General features: G+C 45.4%; 1 protein-coding gene and 1 long non-coding RNA gene across 6 annotated transcripts in view; one reads left to right on the forward strand and one right to left on the reverse strand.

Annotated features, from left to right (window-relative positions):
- LOC135401259 (disheveled-associated activator of morphogenesis 1-like) overlaps positions 1–19,333 on the forward strand; it is a 63,687-nt gene extending 44,354 nt beyond the window's left edge. For 3 of the 4 annotated variants that reach the window (XM_064633542.1, XM_064633543.1, XM_064633540.1), the window contains exons 2-24: positions 4,815–5,042; positions 5,703–5,792; positions 5,977–6,045; positions 6,137–6,225; positions 6,937–7,072; positions 7,165–7,362; positions 8,018–8,232; positions 8,315–8,381; positions 9,318–9,435; positions 9,645–9,774; positions 9,871–9,997; positions 10,082–10,204; positions 10,862–11,057; positions 11,804–11,922; positions 12,029–12,145; positions 13,201–13,398; positions 13,527–13,633; positions 14,964–15,052; positions 15,648–15,862; positions 15,960–16,021; positions 16,208–16,400; positions 16,495–16,665; positions 18,657–19,333. In XM_064633542.1, the coding sequence (XP_064489612.1) occupies positions 4,851–5,042; positions 5,703–5,792; positions 5,977–6,045; positions 6,137–6,225; positions 6,937–7,072; positions 7,165–7,362; positions 8,018–8,232; positions 8,315–8,381; positions 9,318–9,435; positions 9,645–9,774; positions 9,871–9,997; positions 10,082–10,204; positions 10,862–11,057; positions 11,804–11,922; positions 12,029–12,145; positions 13,201–13,398; positions 13,527–13,633; positions 14,964–15,052; positions 15,648–15,862; positions 15,960–16,021; positions 16,208–16,400; positions 16,495–16,665; positions 18,657–18,980 (3,345 nt within the window). In that variant the 5' untranslated portion in view covers positions 4,815–4,850 and the 3' untranslated portion in view covers positions 18,981–19,333. Of the gene's footprint in view, positions 1–4,574; positions 4,724–4,814; positions 5,043–5,702; positions 5,793–5,976; positions 6,046–6,136; positions 6,226–6,936; positions 7,073–7,164; positions 7,363–8,017; positions 8,233–8,314; positions 8,382–9,317; positions 9,436–9,644; positions 9,775–9,870; positions 9,998–10,081; positions 10,205–10,861; positions 11,058–11,803; positions 11,923–12,028; positions 12,146–13,200; positions 13,399–13,526; positions 13,634–14,963; positions 15,053–15,647; positions 15,863–15,959; positions 16,022–16,207; positions 16,401–16,494; positions 16,666–18,656 lie in introns of those variants that run through there. The other variant, XM_064633541.1, reaches the window with a different exon arrangement.
- The window catches only part of LOC135401261 (uncharacterized), a 52,261-nt gene extending 27,714 nt beyond the window's left edge, over positions 1–24,547 (reverse strand). Inside the window, exon 1 of one of the 2 annotated variants that reach the window (XR_010424767.1) lies at positions 24,275–24,547. This is a non-coding gene — a long non-coding RNA (uncharacterized LOC135401261). Of the gene's footprint in view, positions 1–2,656; positions 2,753–24,274 lie in introns of those variants that run through there. The other variant, XR_010424768.1, reaches the window with a different exon arrangement.
- Between the last annotated feature and the right edge of the window lie 265 nt (positions 24,548–24,812).

The raw sequence follows: 24,812 nt of genomic DNA on the forward strand, positions 1-24,812 counted from the left end.
ACACTAACCCCCCTGTCGCCTCCACTCCTTCCTACTGTCCTCACTCCATCTGTCCACATCTGTACGCCGCTCATAGCCACAGTTGCTTCGCGACGCTAACACGGAATAAAAAAAACATCCACAATTTCCTTTGCACAGAAGAAGCGCCAGTACCAGATTGTTGTTGTTGCGACCGGTTTTGGCGTACGGTGTGTGAGACACAAACGGAGCTTCAACTTACGGAGGTTGTAATACAATGTCCCCTCTGCGTGACAGGCGTAGTCTTCTTCTCGAGAGAAGAGACGAACATGCGAAACGGGAGCAGTCAATCCGAGCAGGTCAGGAGGCGTGCTCCATCGTCGCAACCAGTTGCTGACCGCGTCACAAGGATTTCACGCACCGCGGGACTCTTCCCGCTTAAACCAACCGTGGATATGCTAGAGTTGCTCGGCCCAACTGCCAAGAAAAGACGCTTGTTGGGGAGAGACACGTACGAATTAGTTGTAGTTTTTGTTTATAGGCGTTTCTTTCAGGGCGCAAGAAATCTCTTCGGACGTACTTAAATGGGCACCCTTGAAGTATTTTTTTGTTTTTGAAGAGAGGAAAAAGGAGAAGGACATATACGTTGATCCTGGAATGACCTCTGAGGAAGACGCGGTAAAAGGAAGACATTGCGCAGAAACGAAAGACAAAACACTTCAAAGAAGAAAAAAATGACTATTGATAATGCGAAATGCAACAAAGGATATCTTTACTAAGGAGACGCAATAATTGAGTATCGATCCCTAACAGCTATCGAACACCTTAATTTGATGCATCTAGCCTAGCAAGAAAAGCTTGCTTTTTTGTCTATCTAGACATATTTTAAATAGAGAAAACACCTTAGTTATTGAACACATTCAGTTGAAAAGAAGTGCAAGTGCCCGAAACCTCCTAGACATTGTCTGGATTTTGTTACTCCATTCAACTCAGACCTAACGTCACTAACAGCACAGCTGTTTCAACAGAACTGTTATCCTCTATGCCAGAACGCGTATCACATCATGACGTTTCGTTATGAAGGATAGTCTGTATTTTCAATGCGAAAACACCAATGTTGCGCATGTGAAAGGTCAATAAACTCTTCATCGTTCGTCGGCAGGGAGCAGACATTGATTGGAATAGGCGCATGCGCCGACATTATCCCATCGTTCATTCACATGGCAATCAATAATGACACCTTCGCCATCAGAATTTCAGAGAACACTTCTATCTCCCTTTCTTTTTTTCTTTTCTGTGCGTGAGTATAAGGCCTCCTCTATAACAGATCTCGTCCAGGAATATCTGTCGAGATACCCACCACGTTCCTAACTAAGCCTTGTTTCTGAATGTACGCGGTCATTATCATTCGTAACGCTTGTTTAGAGCAAGCTATGTAGGCATTCTTGACCCACTTTATGAATTGATGACTCGTTCGTGAATTCATTGGTGGAGGCGCACGCGGTATAGAGTCCAGTACACACATGCTCAGGATTTCTGGTATACGGATGATATCTCGCCCGATAGACACGACGGAGCAATTTTTAACAGAGGCGCCACGGCAAGCGCAATGAACAAAACCATCCGTGGTAAGTTACAAAAATAACTACGTGGAATGGACTCTAGGACATCGATCTCTCGGTCCCTGCTGGACGCCCATTGGTTTCCTCCGTGCACATACTACTACTGTGTAGTGAGGAGAAAGGGAGAGAAGAAAACTATCGAGACGTCAGCCGCGTCGGTGTGAGGTATGGATAAGCACAGCAAAGTATAGTGTGTAAAACCTGCAAAGAGTACGCAAACGCAACAGCGAAAATAAAAGATGATAGTACTTCATAACTCATAAGTATTCGTTTTCTCATATGTTCAGTATTTAAGACGACTGAACGTTACTGGTGGCATACCAGTGCATGGCGATGACTGACATCCCGGGACTTGCGAGTGCTGTGCTGCAATTCACGTGGGCCTATTCAATTCAAGCCTGTCAATTCACAGTGGGAACAAAGGGAAAGGCATGATGCCTCGCGCTCCTATGCACACGTACTTCCAATCAGGGTATCGATAATGAGGCTCTCTTCCACTATATATTTTCAACATCTTGGAGTTCAAAAGTAATTTCATATTGTTGTAGTTCGTGCCGTTGGATACACAACTCGAAAGCACAAAATATGCACGTTTACACACGGAATCGGTGGGCACAAAAGTTGTTTGTTTCCTGGTATATCCGGATCAATGTATTACTAGCCTTTCCATACGTTAAATACCAGATTATACTTCTCGTTTTCATCCATCACAAAACAATACAAAAGACGAAACGTGCACGTGTAGCTGACGTAACTGCAGTGCACTTACATTAATTGCTGACCGTAAAATTATACCCGCGATCTTCGAGCGACGCCCGCGTGCAGGCCACCGCCGCACGAGGGCTACGCCCAGTTACACCCCGTTATAATATTCCATAACAGAGGCTGCTTAAGGAATGCTCCTTATATTCTGCAAAGTTCAAAGACCCTCGCAAAACTCCTTGACCTCTAAGTGAGCAATCACAGCTCTTCGTCTGTTTTAAAAGTCTCTGCGCAATACAATTTCAATTATGAGAAAACCGCACCCCTAATCTTACGTTGACACTCGTTTCATGAGTTGGTTTCATCAAACTTACCTGCTTTCGTTCTCGTGCTGTCGGTACAGTGACGTGTACTTCGCACCAGCAGACTTATTGTCTTGGTTGGTCTCTCATAAGCTGATCCTCCGGCCTTCACCCCGACGCTATGTAAGCAACGTCCGTCAATGTGTGCAGAGTGTAAAGAATGACAAAATTGACACACGGTGGTGAACATACGGGATACATGAAAGATGCGTATACACGTGTTTCCCATGATGACAATGTGACCAATCACGCTATAGCAGGAAGCCATGGAGCTCCAAATTTCCGCACAGGAAGTCTATATCAGAGAGTAAACTGTCCAACGCGACACATCCCTCTGCCAATCAAACGAAGAATTGCTCTTCAGTACAGCGAGCGTCAATTTATTGTTTAACAGATGCCACACTTCAACCATCATAGCGTGCTTGAAAGGTACACGAAGGTACAGAGACCACAGCGGTACATAGACGGAGTGTGAGGAAGCGACGGAACGTGTGAGGTACATGACGTACACTGTGAGCATCCACCATGGTTCAAGCAACCACGTTAGGCATAAGCGTGGTCGCGTTCGAGTGCGGTATCATGTTATAGAAGTAGGTGTTATAGAAGTAGTGTTCATCGGCGCCTGACCAAGGTTAGGTCAGGAGAACCTTTTACGTATTTCACACGCTGCCGCAAGAAAAAGAGGTGGCCACCGATTCGTTGAAACGGCGTTCGATGAAATGTCATGGAACCATTGTAACCCAGATTGGTAACGTGGTGCCTGGGGAAGGAGTTTTGTGGTATGATGAGTTGCAACAGCGTTTCGACAATCAATCTAACCGGAATGTGTGGAGGTCTTCAGAGGCTGTATTACGACATGGTTGTACAGCGCCTGCTGTAGCAGAGGGACAAAGGTCAGACGTTGAGCAGTCCATATTTATAATCGATCATTTTTAATCAACTTGGAGTCCAGCAGAACAGTCTTCTCTTGTAGACAACATGGCTCCTGACCTAATGTGCATTACTTCTACATGCTGTCACCATACCGCCGGACCACAGGACCCATGCATCTACTACAGCAACCTTCACTAACCTGGGTGCGCCACTGTTTTCCTGCACATGCTGAAATAGTACCGTACTGCGATATAGTACCGTACGTCACGTCACGGTCACGCGCCCTACACACTCGACTTAATCCTCTTTCAAAGATATCCCAAGGGTCACTCGCGAAAACAAAAGCGAACATTCTCTGTTTGTTTTACAACGAGCAACGATCGAATAGAGTGATTACGGGACCAGATCTGGAGGCTTTTCCTGGTAGGCACACGCTAAATCACGTTCATATTTTTTGTGGCCATTTCGCAGTAGCGTGAGCATCAAGAGTGCAAGTTCGGAACGCGAAACGTGCTCAGAAGCGGCCACGCTCGGTTGACCCACTTTGACCTCACGAATGGCTCGCCAGACTCCACCAAGATGGCGCTTACGTGATTGACCTGACGTACACTCGCCATGCGTTGCGCGTCCTCAAATTTAGCTGCCAGCTGCGCGCCACTCGATGCATGGAATTTGAGGGTTAATTTATGACCAGTGAATGAGGTGGCTGTGCCACATCGAATAGATCCTCTACGATGTCGATGTTATTGTAGAGGAGGAAAGAGCAAATGAGTTTTTACTCTCGTAAAGATTAAGTGGCCGAAGGTCGTTTTCTGAGCACGGTGGTGTAAACCTGCGAGTCGCGTAGCCATGCTTGTTAACGTCCGTTCATAAACAAACCCATAATGTATTCTTTTTGCCGTGTTATCATAATCTGCTCACAACATACCGAGCGGTATCTGTAGGTATCGGGTGGGGGAGACACTTTTAGGCGCAATAGATTAGCTGGAATGGCGGTGTAGATGGCGGTATGTTAGGGTTGATAAGAGACAAGCTTAGATTATGCCGTCGATATGTCATTTTCAGATAAGAAGCATGTCTTTTCACGTCACATCGCGCATTTCAAAGTGGGATACAATATAACGGATTACAGGGTATTTATCTATGTAAAACCGTAGACAGTTTCTCTGCTTCTACGCGACAACACTCCTGAGCAGGCGTCATTCCGTAAGCGTCGGTGTTGTTCTTGATGTAGCTCTGCTTTAGGGACACGTGTCAGAAACAGAAGCCTTACCTTTTTGCCTCTTCTTTTGTGCAGCAACTGGTGCTGTCGTTGCCCGGAGGCCTGGGCGCCATGCCGGTGCGGCGACGAAGAGGGCGGGGGGGCCTCTGCTCCTGCCTTGGGGGAACCAACGACGAACCTCCCGAGATCACCTACCACGTGGTGGAAAACGGCGTGGTCACCATGCCTCCCGCGCACCTCATCATCCCAACACATCCGATGCCCGACGAGAATGAGCTCAACGCCAAATTTGCAGAGCTTGTGGTGAGTCTCCATGCCATTGCCTTTGGACACATTGTTAAGAGTGAAAGCACTTGACTCTTAGCGCGACACACGATAGATCCCGAGCAGCTCACTGTACTGAAAGTGGGAGAGCGTAGGGCAGGACGGGAAGGCAGACGCGAAATGAGGCACAATAGTGATAAGACACCTGCCAGTCGCCCCACGTGTACTTGCGATGATTGGGATGCAGAAATACGCCACGTGACAAAGCGGGCTGCAATCGTGGCGCGTGGGCGTCTTGTCACGTGGTCTTCGTTTTGTGTTTTGCCTGCTCTCCTTTTAGGCTGGAAAAGGTAGCCACACAAAGCGTACTTCTTTCGAAGCACTTGGTCAAATATACGTTTCTGTAGGCACTCTACAAATATGAAATCGACACTTCGGTCTTTAAACCAGGATACTCAAATTTGGCCCATTAACCTAATCAAATTAGTTAATTAGACACAATGAAAAAATACTGGCGACTATATGATACCCGACTGCATGCTAACAACGTTCAGTTTGTTTCACTCGCGAAAAGCAACAACCCGTACGTTCTACTGCGCGCAGTACACATTTCTTTCTTCGAAAATTTGGTTTGAGAATGTCACTCCAATATAGTCGAAGCTAATAAAATTTGGTAATATAATGTAATTCTTATTTCAGGACGAACTCGATTTGACTGCGGCCAAGAAGGAAATCATGTTCAGTTTGCCTCCAGAAAAGAAGTGGCAGCTTTATCTCAGCAAGAAAATGGTCAGTAGATCTCAGTTACTTCAACGATTATATTGCACCCTAGGAAACGTTTGTTTTGTCGAAAAGATAGAAGAGATGTGATACAGAAGATAAGTGCTATAAGAGGCACAGTGACAAGCTGTTTTAATTGAAGTTATCCAGTACTTTTTTTTTATGTTTCGCCCTCGCCATTTCACCCTTACAGGAGCAGACGGACAGCTCTTCTTCACACTTCCCTGACTATTACATCGAACGCGTTAATGCCATGTCCATGGTGAGTAATAAATCAATCCTTAAAGAAACCAAGCGAGAACATGTGTTTCACGCTACCACAATTTGACAACACCCCACTTGGTTCCTTTTAGTTGCTATTCCCAAGAGAAGAGGAAGAGGTCAACGTACGGGCAAAGCTCCTCGATAATCTCAAGACAGCCTTAAGGACACAGCCCAATAGGTGGGGCATCACCCAGTGCCTTAATGTTAGGTTACTCACGCCCTGAACAATGTGTCTTATACGACCAGACATGTAGAAGTTACTGCAAAAAGTATTTAAAATACGTTACTAAATACTGAGCGCAAAATGTATTTAAAATACAGTAAAGATAGTTCGAAATGAAAGTTTTTAGAGTAGTAAGTATTATGAATATTTAAGATACTCAAACAATAAACAGCCACAGAAGTGTCAAAATATGACTGCAAATTAAACATAGGCTTTATTTGCACGCAGTAGTAGCCGCATTTCAAAGTGCTCGTCATCCCCATATCATCGTCATCATGTATTTCTCTCTCTCTCTCTCTGAAAGTGCTCATCCGACAGCGGTACTCTCTTCCTTTCAAAAACGCGGTGTTCCAAGACAAATGATAACAGCGTGCACTTGCTTTGAAACGTCCTGGAAACTGTTGTCAGGTGCAGCAAAACAAAAAAAGAATGCCCATATAAATATACGACAAAAAGGAAAGAGTAATTAGAGTACTGAGTACTAGATGCTGAAAAAGAGTATTTTAGTTACAGTACCAATACTTTTCACGAAGCGTAAGACACTAAGATACCAGCAAAACTATTTAAGATACAGTATTTAGACTACGCTACTCAAGATGCCTCCAAGTCTGCTTATGATTCCGGTGTGTGTTTATATAATCACGACCAAGACGTACCTCTTTACAGCTTCGTCACTCGATTCCTTGACCAAGATGGACTAGTCTGCCTTCTCAATTTCCTCGGAAATATGGACTATAATACTGCCCAAAGCCCAATTCACACATCTCTCATCGGATGCGTGAAAGCTCTCATGAACAACTCAGTAGGTGTCTAGCATTTGCAGCAGGCTAACGACGTGATGCTTCTGTGAGTCCAGCCATGTCAGAAACGTCCGTTACGTCTTATTTCTTCCAGAATGGAAGAGCTCACGTGCTGGCGCATCCGACAGCTATCAACACCATCGCTCAAAGCTTGAGCACTGAAAATATCAAGACTAAAATAGCGGTACTAGAGATTTTAGGAGCCATGTGCCTTGTCCCTGGTGGCCACCGCAAAGTCCTGGAAGCGATGCTTCATTTTCAGAAACATGCGTGTGAAAGGACACGCTTTCAGGTCAGTAATCAGAATCACATTCTCGCAACGTGCTTAATGTAAAAAAAGAAACGGAAAAAATATTGAACTATATTAATGTCAATTTTTATTACTTGTTTTTTTTATAGCTGTCTTGACCCTGAAGAAGTAGTGTTACGTCATATCACAACAGATAGGTATCTCGGTGTAAATTCATTCATCCCCCATTAATATAGATAAGTGAAAAATATGTGCGGGCAGGAAAGATGCAGGCGGAGTACGTTTGAAAAAAATTTTGGTAAAAGGCACGACATGTGAAGTGTGTTGACTGTAAATAGTAAGCTCATATTTAAGAACGTGCAAAGTTGAAAGCTGTAAAGTTATAAAATTGAAAGTCGCGTAGTCTTTTGTTGTCTGTGCAAATTTTTAAGAGAGGAGCAAGTCACGCCGCTGGCATGATCACGAAAAGTTCAATAGATTGATTGATTTGTAAAAGAAAAAATGGAGATGTTAGTCCCAAGTCACACGGGACTGTCTATTCGAGTACGCGTTATTCAGGTCTCGTTATATGTAAAACAAATGAAGGGAAAGGAGGGCAGGGAAGAAAAATCAATAGAACTCCCGTACTTTCTGATGGGTTTCAGCAGCATCCTAATGTGGCATTACAGTGAATATAAATTTTAACTATCCATTTTAGACCGTCCTCAATGACTTGGATCGCAGCACCGGTGTCTACAAGGACGAGGCCAACCTCAAGACGGCAATCATGTCTTTCATCAATGCCATCCTTAACTATGGTCCTGGACACGAACACTTAGAATTTAGGCTTCATTTGCGTTACGAATTCCTGATGCTAGGAATTCAACCTATCATCGAAAAACTGAGAAGTCATGAAAACGCTACGCTAGACAGGTAGAATATAAGTCTCAGCCTCACACCTGCATCCTTTCAAACATATATGCATTGGACTTACACTACTAATGTTCTTACTCAGGCATATTGATATATTTGACATGGTACGAATCGAAGACGAGAAAGAGCTCGGACGCAAGTTTGACATGGTGAGTACGCTCTGGACCTCTGGACCTCTTTCCTAACTACATCGCAGCCTAGCGGTTCTTTCGCGAATCAACGTTACCGCGCGTCAAAACAACAACAAAACAAAACAAAAGAACACCATGTGCTCCCTCATTAGTCTTGAGCTATTTACTGTTACCCCTTTGTTTGGGAGAGGAACCAGTGAAGTCACCCCACGTGCAATAGAGGAGAGTGGAAAACTGGGGAGCTGCGCCAACAGCTTGCATACCGTATAGCACACAATTACAGCCGCAATCAGAAGAACGATCGTATCTCCTGAGCATGCGTCGTTCTGCTGAGCACGCCTCTCGGAGAGAGGCGTTCCGCCTTAAAGGGGTTGTGACAGGTCATTTCAGGTTATCCCCGATTAACGTAAAAGACGACTTCTTCGCATGTGAACCCGCATTGAAAGTGTCACAGTGAAGTCTTTTTAACAGAAGTGGGAAAAATAGGCACCGCGAATGGCGAAACTCATGCGGCCCTGACGTCACAGGCCTCGCCGCCGCCAACGAGGCAGCGCACGAGAAGTCACATGCTTACGGCTGCCAAGGGGAATGGGCGCAACTTTGAGCTCTCTGACGTCCGCGCTTCGCCCAGGAGTGTGTTCGAGGGCTTGTATCTCGCTAAGTACGACACGTAGAAAAATAATTCTTTTTTCTTCAGTATTCTGGAGTGCACAGTACACCACGACAACGATGGAATGAGCCACATCTATGAAAGTGTCCCGACCCCTTTAATCGATTTCGTAAAGCGCCATCTGTCGGGGGCGGAGGGAATTTAACGTGGAGTCTTCAAGGTCGCAGGCGCCACGCGCATGTGCATAAGCAATTATGAAAGAGGTCCACTGCGTCATTTGCAGTTGATATTTCCCACAGTTACGTTTACAGGTCTACTTTGCACATTAATTATCCATTTTACAGGCTCATGTAGATACGAAAAGTTGTACAGCAATGGTTGAAGCCATTAAGAAGAAGCTGGGCTTGACAGCGGCATTTCCTCACTTTTTATCACTGCTACAACATATGCTCATCATACCATGTAGGTTTAATTATTATCTTTCATTTTTCTATGATATACAATGCTTTACTTTACACTACTCTTTCCTCCCCACAAGATTGTATCATCACGATCACAAAAAAATAAAAATAAAGAAATAAATAAAGAAAAAATAATAAAAATAATCATAAATAAAAAAGAAAAAAAATCACATGAAAATTTAGACCTCTTCTTATCTTCCAAATCTTTAGATAACAAGGGGACGCCCTTACACTGGTTGCTCTTCGATCGCATAGTCCAACAGATCGTTATACAAAGTGAGAACGGGGAGAATCCGGACATATCTGTTATTGACATCAACGTGAAGAATATACTTAAAGAGTAAGTAAGATGGTACGAAGTGCTAAAAAAAATGTGGCTTATTTGCACTTCGTTCGTAATCTGTCGATATTTACTTTTTATATTATTATTGCTCAGGTTGGCGACGGAAGAGGAACTCAGGATAGCGAAGGAAAATGCTGAGAGGTTTGAAAAGGAGAATATTGAACTGGCAACCCAAATTGTAAAGAAGGAGCAAGAACTAGAACAGTGTCTGCAAGAAAAGGTACGATTGTAGCGCCGCATCTTTTAAGTTGATGCCTATACTGATGCTGTACATTCATCGCAATAACTACTCGTTCATTCCTAGGAGGACCTCCAGGCAACAATGACAAAAACGAAAAGTAAGCTAGAGAAAGAAACAGTGGGTCACCTGGAAGCAAAGCAGAAAATAGAAGAGCTTGAGTACCGCTTGCGGGAACTTGCACAAACTGTAAGCGTACTGAGTAACCCTGTTGAGACATTCTCGTATTTAAAACCTTAAAGAACACACACATAAACACACACACACACACACAAATGCGACTGACTGCGTTGGTTTAGACTACGACTAACCCGGACATTGAGCAGACCTTACTGTCAGCTGATGCAGATGGCCTCTTGGGAACCGAGATCCCCACTGCCACCATGTTGTGCTCGAAGGAGTAGACAGTAGCTGGAGGACCGTATAGAGACTACCGTCCGAACGAATCGCGCTTCGCGTATAAAAATCACCTGTCACCAAGGTTATGCTCACAGGTATCGGGCCGAAGACGATGATCTTAAACTTCCGTTAGTACACTCGTAGTTGTTGACAGAACTTGACTGCGACAGAACAGAACGTAGATGACAGAGAATATTTGACCGCCGACCTCACGACTACAGGAAAGCGTTAGAGCAGTGTTATGATGCCTTTATGGGCCCCGTGCTTTTGTGTAGCTGGTTCCTCAGGTTACGAAGCATGATACCAAAGTAACTGCTCGGTTGTGTGCATTGAACGAAATACGTACAAAAGCAATAGCGAGAATGTATAGGATTTTTGCTGCATGAGTTTGTCACAAACTCCCTGTAATCATTTTGTAATCATTTATCCCATTATATCTAATCTCAGCTGGACGCCGAAAGACGCCAAAGGAACGCAGCCGAAGGCTCGCTGAGGGGCACGGCGTTCGCCGACTCTCTTTCGTCATCGTCGAGGATCCCAGGACATTTTACGCCCAGTGGTGCAAGTTCTACGCCACCACCTCCTCCACCGCCCATGCCAATGAATGGGATATGTTCCACACCTGGGCCTCCCCCTATACCAGGTGCCTGCCAAAACGAGACGTTGCTTTCTATTTATTATCCTTTGCTCTTCTAAATATACAATGTAGGACAAGGTCTGAGCGACACTTTCGTTCAAGAAACGAGCACGACATTTGTAAAGCGGGCTTCACCACACTCTTTGTAATATTGCCGGGAAGTTCGCTTGCCGTTCGCGTACTGCTGTTCGATGAGACGTGGAAAGGAAACGCAAAGTAACACCACAGTTTTAGTATAACAACAAAGATAATGTTTTCGAACTTTTTGTATGTCTTACACCCACAAGCATACAACAAAAGACTCAAGATGAGATAAACAAGGCCATTTTATATCTTATAACCGCGCTATTCGTAAAAGTGGCTACACCTGGTGGCGAGTAAGTCAACTTACCATCATGATGCTACTGTTCTCATACTGTACGAAATTCAACGGCGGCATAAAAATCACGGTCGCAAGTCAACCAGCAATATGCATTACAGCAAGTCAGATTGGATGAACATTTTGTATTATTTCATTTCAAACATAGCAGTGGTAAATCCAAGGGGCAGTCAGCGTCCAAAATGCACGAGCACAATGGGGTACGTGCAGTCAAGCTTTCAGCTGTTTATTCACACAAGCTTGCGTGCAGAAACTGCACTTCACCAGGTGTAAACGCAAATAACGTTCAGCACAAACGGGTTATTATAGCCTCACACATGTCTAGTTTACCCGCCTCTCTTTTTATAATCGTTCTCTCCTGTCCTTATTGTAGGGGCACCTCCTCCTCCCCCTCCTCCCAGTATGCCCTTATCGAGGATACAAAGGGTGGCCAAAAACATCCCTCAGCCTACAAATCCTCTGAAGTCTTTTAACTGGTCTAAGTTACCCGAGGTAAGTTTTAAAATGCTTACTCGCAGCTTTGAATACCAAATTCACCATTATGCAGAAATGCTGCAGGAAGCATTTGTCTGGATTGTGTATGTTTACGTCTTTGCAGTGTAAAGTCGACGGCACAGTTTGGACGGAACTGGATGATACTAAACTCTACAGAGATATTGATCTTTCTGACATTGATAGAACGTTTTCTGCCTATCAAAAACAGCAAGGCTGTCTGGTAAGCTCTACGTATTACACACAGTCATTGTAGCGCATTCCGCCTGCATTAGAGGGGTCGTCGTGGGCAATATAAAAGCGTTGTACAGATTGGTATGCACTTTCTGGGGCACACCAGCATAATACACAAAATTTTAATAACTATAACCTGCAGCTATAGTTCTAGTTAGCCTATAGCTATAATCTCATCGTTATGAAGCTAGTTTCTCGAACCTCAATAAGGCTGCTGACCTACGGATGCTTTGTAGTTCTCCTAGTTTTACCCTGTAAATAGACACTGTACAGATTGTAGGAAGTGCACCTACTCCGCTTGAGAATGTCCATAAGGATTTCTTTCTCTCTCTCCCCCTTTCTGTTTTTGTTGTGCTTCACTTATGCATTTCCTCCTGCCGCTCTACACGTTTTTCTTAGTTACATCGAGGGGATCCAAAGATTTTGCCAATACGATTGTTGACGGGCACGGACTGGGTTTCTCGTCTTTGACTGCGTTGACTGTGACACTTTGTGACTGTGACTCTTTGACTGTGACATCACCTGTGTGCCAGTGATCCATGTGTGTCAGTGGCTACTGCCTGCAGCCACAGCAAATAGATGCGAGTAGCAGGTCCTCATAACTGCAGCCAACCTCTCCGCATATTTTAACTTTCCATATACCATCCAAGCATTTCAAGTATAACACCTATGCCAGAAGTTTGGGGCACACATACACACACCCATAAATGGGATGATGATGTGGTGGGATGAAGTTTGGGACGTAAACAATGTCGGATGCCATTTTGTATGACCAGACGTCTTAACAAAAATTGCCTAATTTAAAAACAACTTTTAGACAAAGCTGGACTAGCAACATCGAAAAAAAGAAAAAAAAAGAGAAAACGCCTAGTTACATTGAACTGTTAGATACAAGACCGGACATATGCTTGCATTTGTTTACCTGTCATGCATCTGATTTCGAATATATCCTCTGTAGGAAAGTAACATGAAAGCTTTTCTGATGGCACTCTAGCTGTATGCTATACTGCAACCCGCTCATGTTCTACGACGCTTTTTTTTCAGCCAAATGGGTCTCTAGAGGACATCCCTACAATCACATCACGAAGTGCCAAAGTTAGGGAGCTGTCTCTCATTGACGGTCGAAGGGCTCAAAACTGTACCATTCTCTTGTCAAAGTTGAGGTTGACCAATGAGGAAATCTGCAAAGCTATTCTCTCCATGGATTCCAAAGACCAGATACCCAAGGATATGGTCGAACAGGTGGGCACATATGGAATAAATCTTTTTATTGGCACCGAAGGTGCTTAAACGGAAAGCTGAATGTTCATGCACAATGAAGCTGAATGTTCATGCACAGGCTTAACGACCAATATTTTGTTTCGTTACAGCTGCTCAAGTTCCTTCCTAGTCCCGAAGAGAAAACGCTTTTGGAAGAGCATAGTACTGAGATGGAAAGCATGGCAAAGGCGGATAGGTTTCTTTATGAGATCAGCAGGTAATTTTTTTTCAGGTTTACGTTTCGATCAGAGGCTGTTGCTGGGTGCCACTTTATGCGTTGCAGTTTCGATCTGCAAAGCAGGTATGCTAAGAATGGAAAGTCTGTGTTCCAATGGAGGAGCATGCACTGACTGCACGGGGCGCATAAATGGCTCAAGCGGTGTCAACGTAACTCAGATAAAGAAAATTTCAACGACGTTTCTTTATTCGATACACATTTTGTATAAAACAGCTATGAAAGCGCCATTTGATTTGATTTGTAAAAGAAAAAAAAAAACGAGATGTTAGTCCCAAGCCACTCTGGACTGGCTACTCCAGGACGCGTTATTCAGGGGTCGTAATATCAAAACAAATGAAGGGAAAGGAGGGCGGACAAAAAAGGAAAACCAGCACCACCATAGACGCGGTTTTTGCAGGGTGTTATACAGCCACATGAACCTCGTTATATTAAAATCGCCATTTTATCGAATTATCGCTTTATCCGGAGTCCCCTGCTGTACCGCCCGAAATGATGCTTTCGAACCGAGTTATTAGAAGTATACTGTCACTCGACTCCGTTTAGTGTGGACTGTGAGCCGGCGAAAGCCCGTAACGCCAGTAATGCGGTAATTGAAGCACTGTGCTGCGGTTAAAAATAAATAAAATAAAATAAAAAATTCGGAGTTATAAGTGGCCACGATGCTGCAAGATGTTTGCCTAGGCTTCCGCGTTGTTTCCGAGGCTATACTGGCACTGTTCCGGGGGCACCTTCGCTTTTAACGAATAGTTTCCCGGTCCCGTTGAGTTCGTTATAACGAGGCTCTACTGTATAAATATCTACAAGATCAACAATTCTATAATTCATTAATTAACTTGTTAATTAGAGGTTTACGGGGAATGTGAGATGGCAGAATTTGAGCCACTCGCTGTGTAAAACCACCCTCTTTCTTAAAAATCGCGAGACAAGCAGGTATTTCGAGATAATAGATCGACATATATCGCTATGCGAATGAGCCGACACCACAACCAAGCGCATACACAACGCAGGAAGTACTACGAAAGGGTGTCCATGATAATGAAGTCTACATTTCCATGCATGATGTAAAACCCCGAGACTAGGGAACACGAAGGGACAGACACAAACACGAAGTCTCCCATTGAGACTTCGTGTTTGTGCCTGCCCCTTCGTGTTCCCTAGTCTCGGGGGTTTTACATCATGCATCATCTTCACGAGCTCGCTTGCTTCCTAGCCATTTTTTCATTGTACATTTCCATGCTTTTCCTTCTTTTTCCGTTCCCATTTCGTAATGTGACGTTGTTGTAATATGTCATCTCTTCATATGGTTCAGGATTATTCACTACGAACAACGACTGAGGACTCTCCATTACAAAAAGAAGTTTCAAGAAAGGATAGCGGATTGCAAACCCAAAATTATTGGTACGTACAACAAAGAGTCTGATCGAAAACTGTCTCGTATTATAGCGTAAAACTATGTGGTTGCGTTACACGCAACAGCACTCGATATTAGTGGGTTTTCGTGCATCGTATGCTATCGCCTTTGTGTACGTATACTGTTAAAACAGGACTTCACCACATAGCACGCTCCTAGCTAACCGTCATTCCGAACGATATCATTCTATGTCCTCATTTGCTGAAAGTTGGAGGAGGCACCTATCTGAGACACATTATGCTTGTCCCAGATAGGCTCCTCCCCCTGTTTTGAACGAATCATCACACAGAATGACGCCATTCGGTATGGTGGTTGGCTAGGAGCGTGCTATGTGGTGGAGTTCTGTTTTAACAGTGTATGTTCTATGCACGCGCAAAAAATAATGAGAGCTTCGTGCAGTGCGCAGAACCACCGAGCTATCGCTTACGTACGCAAAGGCGATAGCGCACGGTACACTAAATCTCACTATTAAATGGTAGGTGGCTTCGACTGTCCATGGAACGCACATCGATGGTTTTTTTTTTCCTTCAAAATATCATGTTCGTGATACCACATACTCATAATGCTCTGTCTATCGTGCAGCCGTCCTTGAAGCGTCCAAAGAAGTTTATCGCAGCAAAAGGTTAAAGAAGCTCTTGGAAGTTGTTCTGGCTTTTGGAAATTACATGAACAGAGGACAGAGGGGCAACGCTGTAGGCTTCAAGCTATCCAGCCTTAATCACATCGCGGACACAAAGTCCAGCACCAACAGGAACTTCACCTTGCTCCACTACCTCATCGAAACTTTAGAAAAAAAGGTATATACAGAGCGATGCATTTCGCTTTTCCTGTTTTTGATATGTTGAAGTCGAAGAGAACTATGTAACATGCATTGCAACTCTACCTGTGTTGCAGTTTAAGGACACCATGCAACTTGAAGAAGACATCCCAGATGTACGCAAGGCAGCCAAAGTCAAGTGAGCAATGCTATCACTATTGCTGTCCGCCTTTCTGGCTGGCCGCCCTTGTCATTGCGCGTTTATCTCGCATAAATGCCTTAGTCATGTCCAGAGAAGCTCGTGTGGTAGGCCGTAGGGACTAACGACTATGTGGTCCCAAACTTATATGTTTTTATTGGATTCTTCTTCTTTATTTCTCTGCAGTCTCGGGGAGCTGACGAAAGAAATTCAAGACTTGAAGAGTGGATTAAACGAAGTGCAACGAGAGTTGGAGTACTTGAGAAGTCAGCCACCTCAGCCTGGAGATAAATTTGTTGTAGTCATGAAGGAGTTCATCACCAGTGCCACGTATAAATTCTCAGAGCTTGAAGAGAGTTTTCAAGACATGAAACACAGGGTATGTAATTGCACTGATTTCAGTAGCGAAGCAAGCGCACAACCTGATTTAACTCGCCAGCATTCTTGGTTTATTGGCGATATTCTCTGTGTAGTACGAGAAGACAGTGAGGAGGTTCGGAGAAGATCCTCAGCAGTTGCCGCCAGACGAGTTCTTCGGTATCTTCGATAACTTCCTCACGTCGTTTTCCGAGGCGCGAAACGACAACGAGAATTTCAGGCGAAGGAAAGAAGACGAAGAAAGAAGGACGAAACAAGAAGCTGAGGTAAGAATTCGATAGACAGAAATCACTCCCACCGACTTTACCCAATGAAATGGTTTCCTGCTAGGAAGGGAGCTCTCCTCACTGACAATCCCACCCCCAATCCATTAAACGTATCCTCCCCATAATCTCTCTATGTACAAGGGTCGATCAAGGCTGCCCGATACTTTTATTTCTTGAAATGCAATGGGAAATTCAGACCAAACTATGCCTCAATTCCAAGGTATTCACCGTGCGCATCTAGACACCGTTGCCACCGCTGTGGCAACTCTTTGATGTCTTTGGCGTATAGAAAGAAGTGGACTGCAGTCGTAGCCACTCCAGGACATCTTTCTGAAGGGCTTTTCCTCTGTGTAACGTCTTTCGTCCAAAGTGCTCTCTTAGGGGGCCAAACAAGTAATAATTGCTTGGGGCTAAATCTGGGCATTAAGGGACATGTGCCAAAACCTCCCAGCGCATTTCGGCCAGGGTTGTTACCATCGAAATCGCCGTTTGTGGCCGGGCATCGTCATGAAGAAGAATGACCCTTCCGCACAATATCCCAGACCTTTTCTTTCGAATTACGTTTCGCACGGCACCCTTTATCAACGTGCAGTAGTACTGGGCATTAATCGTAACCCCTTGCTCCAAGAAGTCCACGTGGATGACACCCCGCACGTCTCAGACGACAGCTCCCATGGACTTCCCAGCAGGCGGCTGCATCTTGATTTTCTTTGGTGGCGGGGAAGCCTTATGTCGCCATTCCATGGTGCTGCCGTTTGTCTCTGTGCTGAAATGATGCATCCAGGTTTCATCAAACGTGATGACTGATTGCAAAAATTCGTCCCCCTCGGATTGAAATCGGTTCAGCAGCTGCTCAGAGACTGCCACGCGCGCTCCTTTTTGGTAACAAGTGAGGTGTCGGAGAGCCAATCTTGCACAGGCTTTGCTGAACAGTAAGTGCTCGTGAATGATGGTCTCCACACTGTCGGTACTAATATTACGCTGGGCTGCAATGTCCCGAACTGTTACTCGCTGGTTCTCGAGGATGACATACTCAACGCCTCCGATGTTCACTGGCGTGACTGCAGTCGGACGAACGTGTCCATGTGGTTCATTCGTCACCACATCCCGTCCTTCGCCAAACTGTCTGCACCATTCGTACACTCTTCCCCTTGACATCGTTTGTTCCTCATACTGTGCAATAATCTCAGCTGGCTTGACGTTGTCCGTCACAAGGAACATGATTATGCATCGCTGTTCCTGCAGACACACTGCTCGCTGCTATGATAGCTGCATGTACCGCACGTGCCCCAGGCCAGAGGACGATCGCCCTTCCTCCTCCGAAAGTTTTATTCTATTACATTTACTCACTGATTTTTCTCGAGCAAACGTTTCGGTCAACCTTGAACGACCTTCTATTTCGCACGCGGCTCTGGGTGCTCACGGTTGTTCATTTCTCTAACTTGTACTTCTTATACATGAGGAACCGCAACGGGGCGTTTAAGAACGTCGCGTGCAGGCGGGTGGAGAATTTTGGAATGGCCAATACATTATTCTTAAGCGAGTCACGAAAGTGATATCAAAATTTAGGAAAAGTTTTCCTTTCCTTCTACTTCTTTCATTTCTTCTTATTTTGACCTTTACTATCTTCCCACTGGCTAATCTAATGCAGATGTGCCGGGGTAGCCATACCAACACTGCTGAGACTAACGTCCTTAGTTTTTTTTTTACTTGTTCTCATCTTCACCATCATGATGCCGATATGTTTGAGTCGATGAACGCTACAGGGAAAAAGGATGTCCCCATTTCAACCGCTCTTGGTAAGAAGAAATCGTATGGAAGCAACAGACGAGATTCAACACGTTTTGGAACAGTATTTTTCGAAAGTCCAAGTAAATGCCTTAAATTATTCCCAATGTTGCTCATACGTGACCGACAGTTTCCTGAATCCCAACGACCAAAAATATTCCCAAGAAACGCTGACAACGAAACAACGAACTTTCCTTTCGCAGAAGAAGGAGAGAAAAGAAGGAACGCTTCGTGGCTTAGCTGCTCTGCGTGCCAACGGTACTCTCCCAGGGGCTCTCAATGGCGTAAAGAACATAAACGGCGGCTCGGACGACAAGGGAGAGTTTGACGACCTTATATCCGCCCTTCGTACCGGAGACGTCTTCGGAGACGACTTCTCGAAAGGTCGTCGGAACCGACGTAGAGGGAGCAGCCCCGCGTCGGCCGCGGTGCTCGACGGTACTCCTGTCGTGAACGGGGTTTCGCCGATTCATGACAATAGTAGGGACAGGGTGACGTCTTTTATGTCACGAAAATTCAAATCGTGATGACCTATGATCGCTGGTTTATCCAGAGGAATATCCTGAGTGTTAAAATGTTCTGTAGATATTGTAACGGTGGAATGCAGTGTTGTTGTTTTGACATAACCCCCCTCTTAGAAAATAACATTAGGATTTAAATACAATGCTGCGATGTTTTTGCTATTATAGTGTTATGCAATAGTGTTTGTAAATACTTAGTTCTTGAATGTTCACTACATTAATAGTTTTACTACTTTTTTACCATTTTAATACTTAGTTGCTTGTACATACACAAGTAGTACTTCTGAATCTCTGATCTGTGTATGCTTTTGTACAGTGCTCACGACGTGAAACATTTAATTAAACCATTGTGAAACAAGCATTTTGTGCAGCTTTCCTATTGGATCTTCCGTCTGCTGGTTCCGCTTGCCCTGGGAGTTCGCGTTGCTCTGGGAGCTCACTCAGGGTGTGCTCGAGAGTCTGTGATGACTGTGCACTTCAATGAGCACGGAGCGACCCTGCTCCCTCCCTCCTGTAAGCTCTTTTGTACTGAATTAAACCTAGGTATATAACATGTCAGAAGCAAGTGGTTAGACTTTCGCGTCCAGAAGCTTCCACAGCTTCCGAATAGCTACGAACTGGTAGCAGTCCTCTTTCAGTTGCAGGACGACAACTCTCTTCGTGCTGTAGCGTACGCACCCAGGACACTCAGACAAGCAGAAAGAGGTTATATCCTCAAATAGAGAAAGAAGCAGTGGGCATAACTTGGGCATTAGAAAAATTTCGAGATTACGTAGTGGTATTAATTGTTTCACATAGAAACTGATCATTAGCCACTTATTTCTTTGTTCACACGAAAGCCAGTGACTGATCCCATGCCACGTCTCCAACGCTTACGCCCTAGGATGATGCGCTACGACTTCACAATACAACTTGGTCCCTGGCCAAATCCAACCTAGCAACGCTTTGCACTCAAAGCTCTTTTGACCTTTTTGGACACCATAGGACTTCGATCCTTATTGTGAAGGGGCTCATTATTTCATTCCCCACATCAGCGCCAGCAATGGGGTAAAGTATCGCCCCTGGGGATGAAACTCCCCATTCATCATTCCAAATTAAAGTTGTTGTTTTTGCAACATGTACCAGACGAAGACCTTGTTGTCGCGGACACATTGTCCCAACAGCCACTTGCTGAGCAAGGGAGCACACACCTTGCCGAGGAAGTTGCCGAGTGTGAGTAAGCACTTGTTCGTCACACACACGTCCGAAATGCAGCGCATCAGCGCTTTTGGACGCGCAAAGCCAGGATGCTGTCTCCTTAAATATACATTCATGCAAGGTGACCAAATAGGAAGTCAGAACTGTGCCAGGAGTGCTTGCCACACTGGCTGTTCAGGAACGAAATTACGCTGCATGGTGGAATTCTCACGAGAGGGCAGGGATTCGTCATTACTGTTTCGTTGAGACCATCAGTGCTCAGCTCTCTCCACGGTGGACACGAGAGTATTGTCAACTGTAAAAAACGAGCCCAGGATTCCTGTTGCTGGCTAGGTATATCTCAGGACATTATTGACACCATGGCGAATTGCGTTAGCTGCATGAAACAGAGAACGCCCCGAAGCCAACCTCTTATGACCTCTCCATTCCATGATCGACCCTGGCAGAGTGTGGCCATGGACTTCTTTTATACCAACAGAAAGAACTACCTGCCGGTCACAGGTTTCCCCGCTACGTCGAGATAGCAGTGCTAGAGAACCAGAGGCCTGAGACAGTCATTTTAAGGGCTAAGTCCACCTTCGCGAGGCACGGTGTTCCAGAGGCTATAGTTAGAGACAATGGGCCACAGTCCCGTACATAATTTCTAAGTTTTGCCTGAGATTTGGGACTCACGTATGTTACCTCAAGGGCCAAATATGCACAAAGCAATTGTTGTGCAGAGGCAGCAGAAAATTGCAAGGGCGAAAATCACAAAAGCATCTGATCCTTACAGGACAATATTGGCATACAAAACAACTCCCTTGTCCAAGGGCCGCAGAACTGCAGAGGTTTTGTTCAGCCGACGATTGCGAAATTACTTACCAGTGACGGCAGGGCTGTTGATGCCGTCAGTGTCTGATACTGGTCAGCTGAAGAGCACGAAAAGGGCAACAGTTGTATTACAGTAGGCGTGCAGTATGAGTGCGTGCGTGAGTGCGTGCGAGTTTCAACCGCAGCAAAGGGTATGGGCCACTGACCTCAAGCGAAGTGCATGGAACAGCCACCAATACTATATCTCAATACTACTACAAGTCAATAGTACAGACACACCACGGTCCCATTGGGTCGGCACAGATCAGGACACCATTCGGCGCTATGCCAAGTTTCTATAGTGCTGGACCACCGATCAAGCAACATTGAAGAGGACCTCGTCTCTCTCTCTCTCTCTCCAGTTTGCCCAGCCTTCCTGCGACTGCTTTACGTCCACCTAGCGGAACAACTCCTCCAGAATGTACACGACAGTCTCTGGACCAACTTCTCGTTTTGGAAGACCTTTGAAGGCACCGACTCGTTATGAATGCAATTAAAGGGGGGAGACGTTGGATATTCCGACTGCTGGAGCAGCTTGCCCTGGGACCTCACGTTACTCTTGGAGCTCACTCTGCGTGCGCTCGAGTGTGACGTCCGTGTTCCTCGACGAGCACGAAGCGACCACGCTCGCTGCCTCCTGTAACCTCTTCTCTACTGACAACAAACATTCCCTGCCAGCAAGCATATCGCATCGTATTCGGAGCGTGCGCGAGTTACAACAGAAATCTGCTTTGAATTTGAATGCTGCAAAGCCGAAATATGGCTAAAAGCAGTACTCTTCAGTCTGGAGCGCGCTTTGCTCACGTATTACTGCCACGTTAATGCTGTTCCCTGGTGTAGAAAAACAGAGGTCACTACCGGTACGAGTTTCTCACTGAAGCGTATATAGCGCAGGCGAGGCACGGAGAAGCGCTTGTCCGTGTCTGTGTGTGTGTGTGGGGGGGATATGTCTATTACAAAAAAAAAAAAAAAAGAGGCAGGTAAAAAGGAAAGGTCAGCCAGGCAGAAGTCGACTTGCTATTCCTTGTAAAAAAAAAACAGAAAAGGAGAAAGACGCAAGCGGCACATGGGCAGCAGGGGGGCATGAGTACACGATCGCTCAGAGGCAGTCCAGGAGCCCAGAGTCACGCAGGAAGCATATTAGCGCTCTGGTAACAGCCCATTGCTTCTGCCCTACGGGGCCCAGTAGGGCGGCCAAAGAGAGGTCTCTGTGCACCAGGGGAGATAGGCGGTGCGTGAGTGCGGTCCGAAGAGCGGCATATCTTATCATATAAGAGGGCAGGTCAAGAGTAAATGATGGGTGTCGGCGTCGGTGGAGCAGGAGGGGCACGCCGAAGAGGGACGCTGCTTGTCCTTTTGTCCCAGTGGTTTTGGTTGGGCTAGTCGATTCAGTATAATGTACCAACTAGCCCAATCTTCCATTCTTTTGGCGCAACTTTCAAATTAAAGGGAGAAGACTCAGATAAAAAAAAAGCCGCCGATACTCGCTCAAAAAACTGTTCTATTGCTGGACCGAGAGGTTCCTATACTCACCGTAGAAGAAATCTTCCGTCCGAAATATCATAACCATAGAATTCCTTCTGGCAACACATCTGAAGTCTCCTCTTAGGTCTTGTACGAACGTTCGAGTAGCCGCCAATGGACGCAGCAGTGAAAGACCTAGTACCCGTTAAGTTGTATCTACAGAGCATTTTCGAATGAGGTGTATCCATTCTTTCAGGTGTACATTCTTTTTGGACCTAACGGAAGGTGACTGGCAACCACTCCGCTTTATTTAACCTTCCTAACCACCCTTTGCTGTCCCATATCCATGACCTCAGAAAGTACTCCACTGAGAAAGTACTCCACTGAGAAAGTCAGTCCGTGTCTGTGTGAAGAAAACCGCTTTTCACTTGGAGTCTGGGAACCTGGGTTCGATTCATGGCACAAGCTGTGCTCTCCTACATTTTCCCTGGATTTTTCTCTGTCAAGCAAGTGACTACTCAGTCTCCCATGAAGTTTCCGGAGCAGGAGTCACAACCTCCAGAGCAACATGTCGCTATCTTCGGGTAGATAGCGCGGCAATAAAACGCCGCCAGCCAATCATGTCGCGCCAGTTAGTAAGTGCTTGGTCTTTTACGTCGTTCCTGTTATGAGCTTTTGCTGAAGCAATCTGGCACATCGCAAGCCACATGGGATCGCAGATAAAGGAGTGATACACAATATTAATGCCGTATACAACACAAAAGGGAATGTGCAGAAACTCTGTGAGCTTCATGGCTGTGCGTAGGTAATCAGTTTTATGGTACGTACATATACTTCCGCGGCTTGAGAGAGACAGGTGGAGAAAGAGAGAGATAGAGAAACAAATTAGGCCTCGTGGCAATCCCTAGAGAGAAACCCCACGGTATACAGCGGCCGCTTCCATTACACGTGCGGCAGTGTCTGTTGCATAACTACACTATTGAGACGGGGAAAACAACATCATATCACGAAGAAAGCTAGCCATGCGTAATGGAGAAAGCAAGCGTATATGGAGACGTACTAATGGCATCGGTTGGAAGGCGAATCGTTGAGAACATGCAGTAATAGCGGATTGCAGCATTCCTTAGCGCTACCCTTCTGCCAGTATGATTTATTGCAGCACGCAACTGCAAACCATTGCTTTATTTTATGATTCCTACGCTGTGTGGTAATGGTGTTTCCTCTAAACACGATGAGAAATCCATAAAAAAAAGGAGGAAAGAAAAGAAAAACGAATCTTGAGACCACAAGAGAACAGTGACGAGCGAGATCTTCCTGTAGCCCATGTACTCTCGTTTTTTTTTTTCTTTTGTTGTTGTTGCAGATCTCTCCTATCAGATCTCTTGCTCTTTAACCCTTCTTTCAGTACATCGCGATGGCTGCGAGAAGTAAGACAAGAGCTCTAGTTTCCTATTTTTCAAGTCAAGGAAATCTGTTGTAGTGCTTCTAGTTGTGAAGAACGTGCAGTTGCACAGTGGTGCACTCCTTCCAAGATTACTGGTCATGGAGGTGCAGGTAAACCATGGGATAGGAGACAACAACAAATAAATCATGACTATAACCTGGGGTGATTCACCGCTTGAGATAGGAGAGTGTTTCTTGTGTGTGTGTGTTGCTGGCTTCCTTACAACCATGCGCATGTAAATGTACCAGTGGACGAGGGCAATTGAAGTGGAAGGTATCAACGGTAACAGAAATGAGGAGGACATGGACCCTGTCTAAGCAACATGTCTCTGTCTGATTAACCTTACCTCAATGGTTCGATCTTCAGCGCGTCTTCTCTTGTCAGACGAACCACTCGATGACGCGCGACGCACCAACCACCACCACTACCTTTGTAAAAATACACGAGAAAAGCTAATGTTGGCGGGTTCCAGGCGTGGAACCTGATCCTCTGGATCTCGTGCACAGGATGCTACCATACCGGCCTGGCACTGCCGTAAACTAGCTGCCGCAAATACATTGGAACATGAGACATGACCGGCTTGACCTTCGAAAATAGCAGCAGGAATCTCTCACGGGTGTACTTTCGTTCAATTCCTTATCTGGTGCGTTGCAGCAGCGAGACAGAAAGCGGCAAACCACAAAGCGCTGTATTTCAAGATAACGGCTCGCCCAGCAGTTTCTGTTGTCCCTAAGCGTGTTTACGCTGTCACAACATGCTGGATGCGTCGGTGTGGTTTAGGCCGGTTTCGCACGAGCGTATTTGTCGTCCGTTTGGTTCAAAAAGAGAAGCTATAAGCAATCGAGCTCCATAGGTTCCAATTGGTCCATTTTGGCTCCGTTAAA

This window comes from Ornithodoros turicata, chromosome 7 (assembly GCF_037126465.1).
Source record: "Ornithodoros turicata isolate Travis chromosome 7, ASM3712646v1, whole genome shotgun sequence".
NCBI lineage: Eukaryota > Metazoa > Arthropoda > Arachnida > Ixodida > Argasidae > Ornithodoros > Ornithodoros turicata.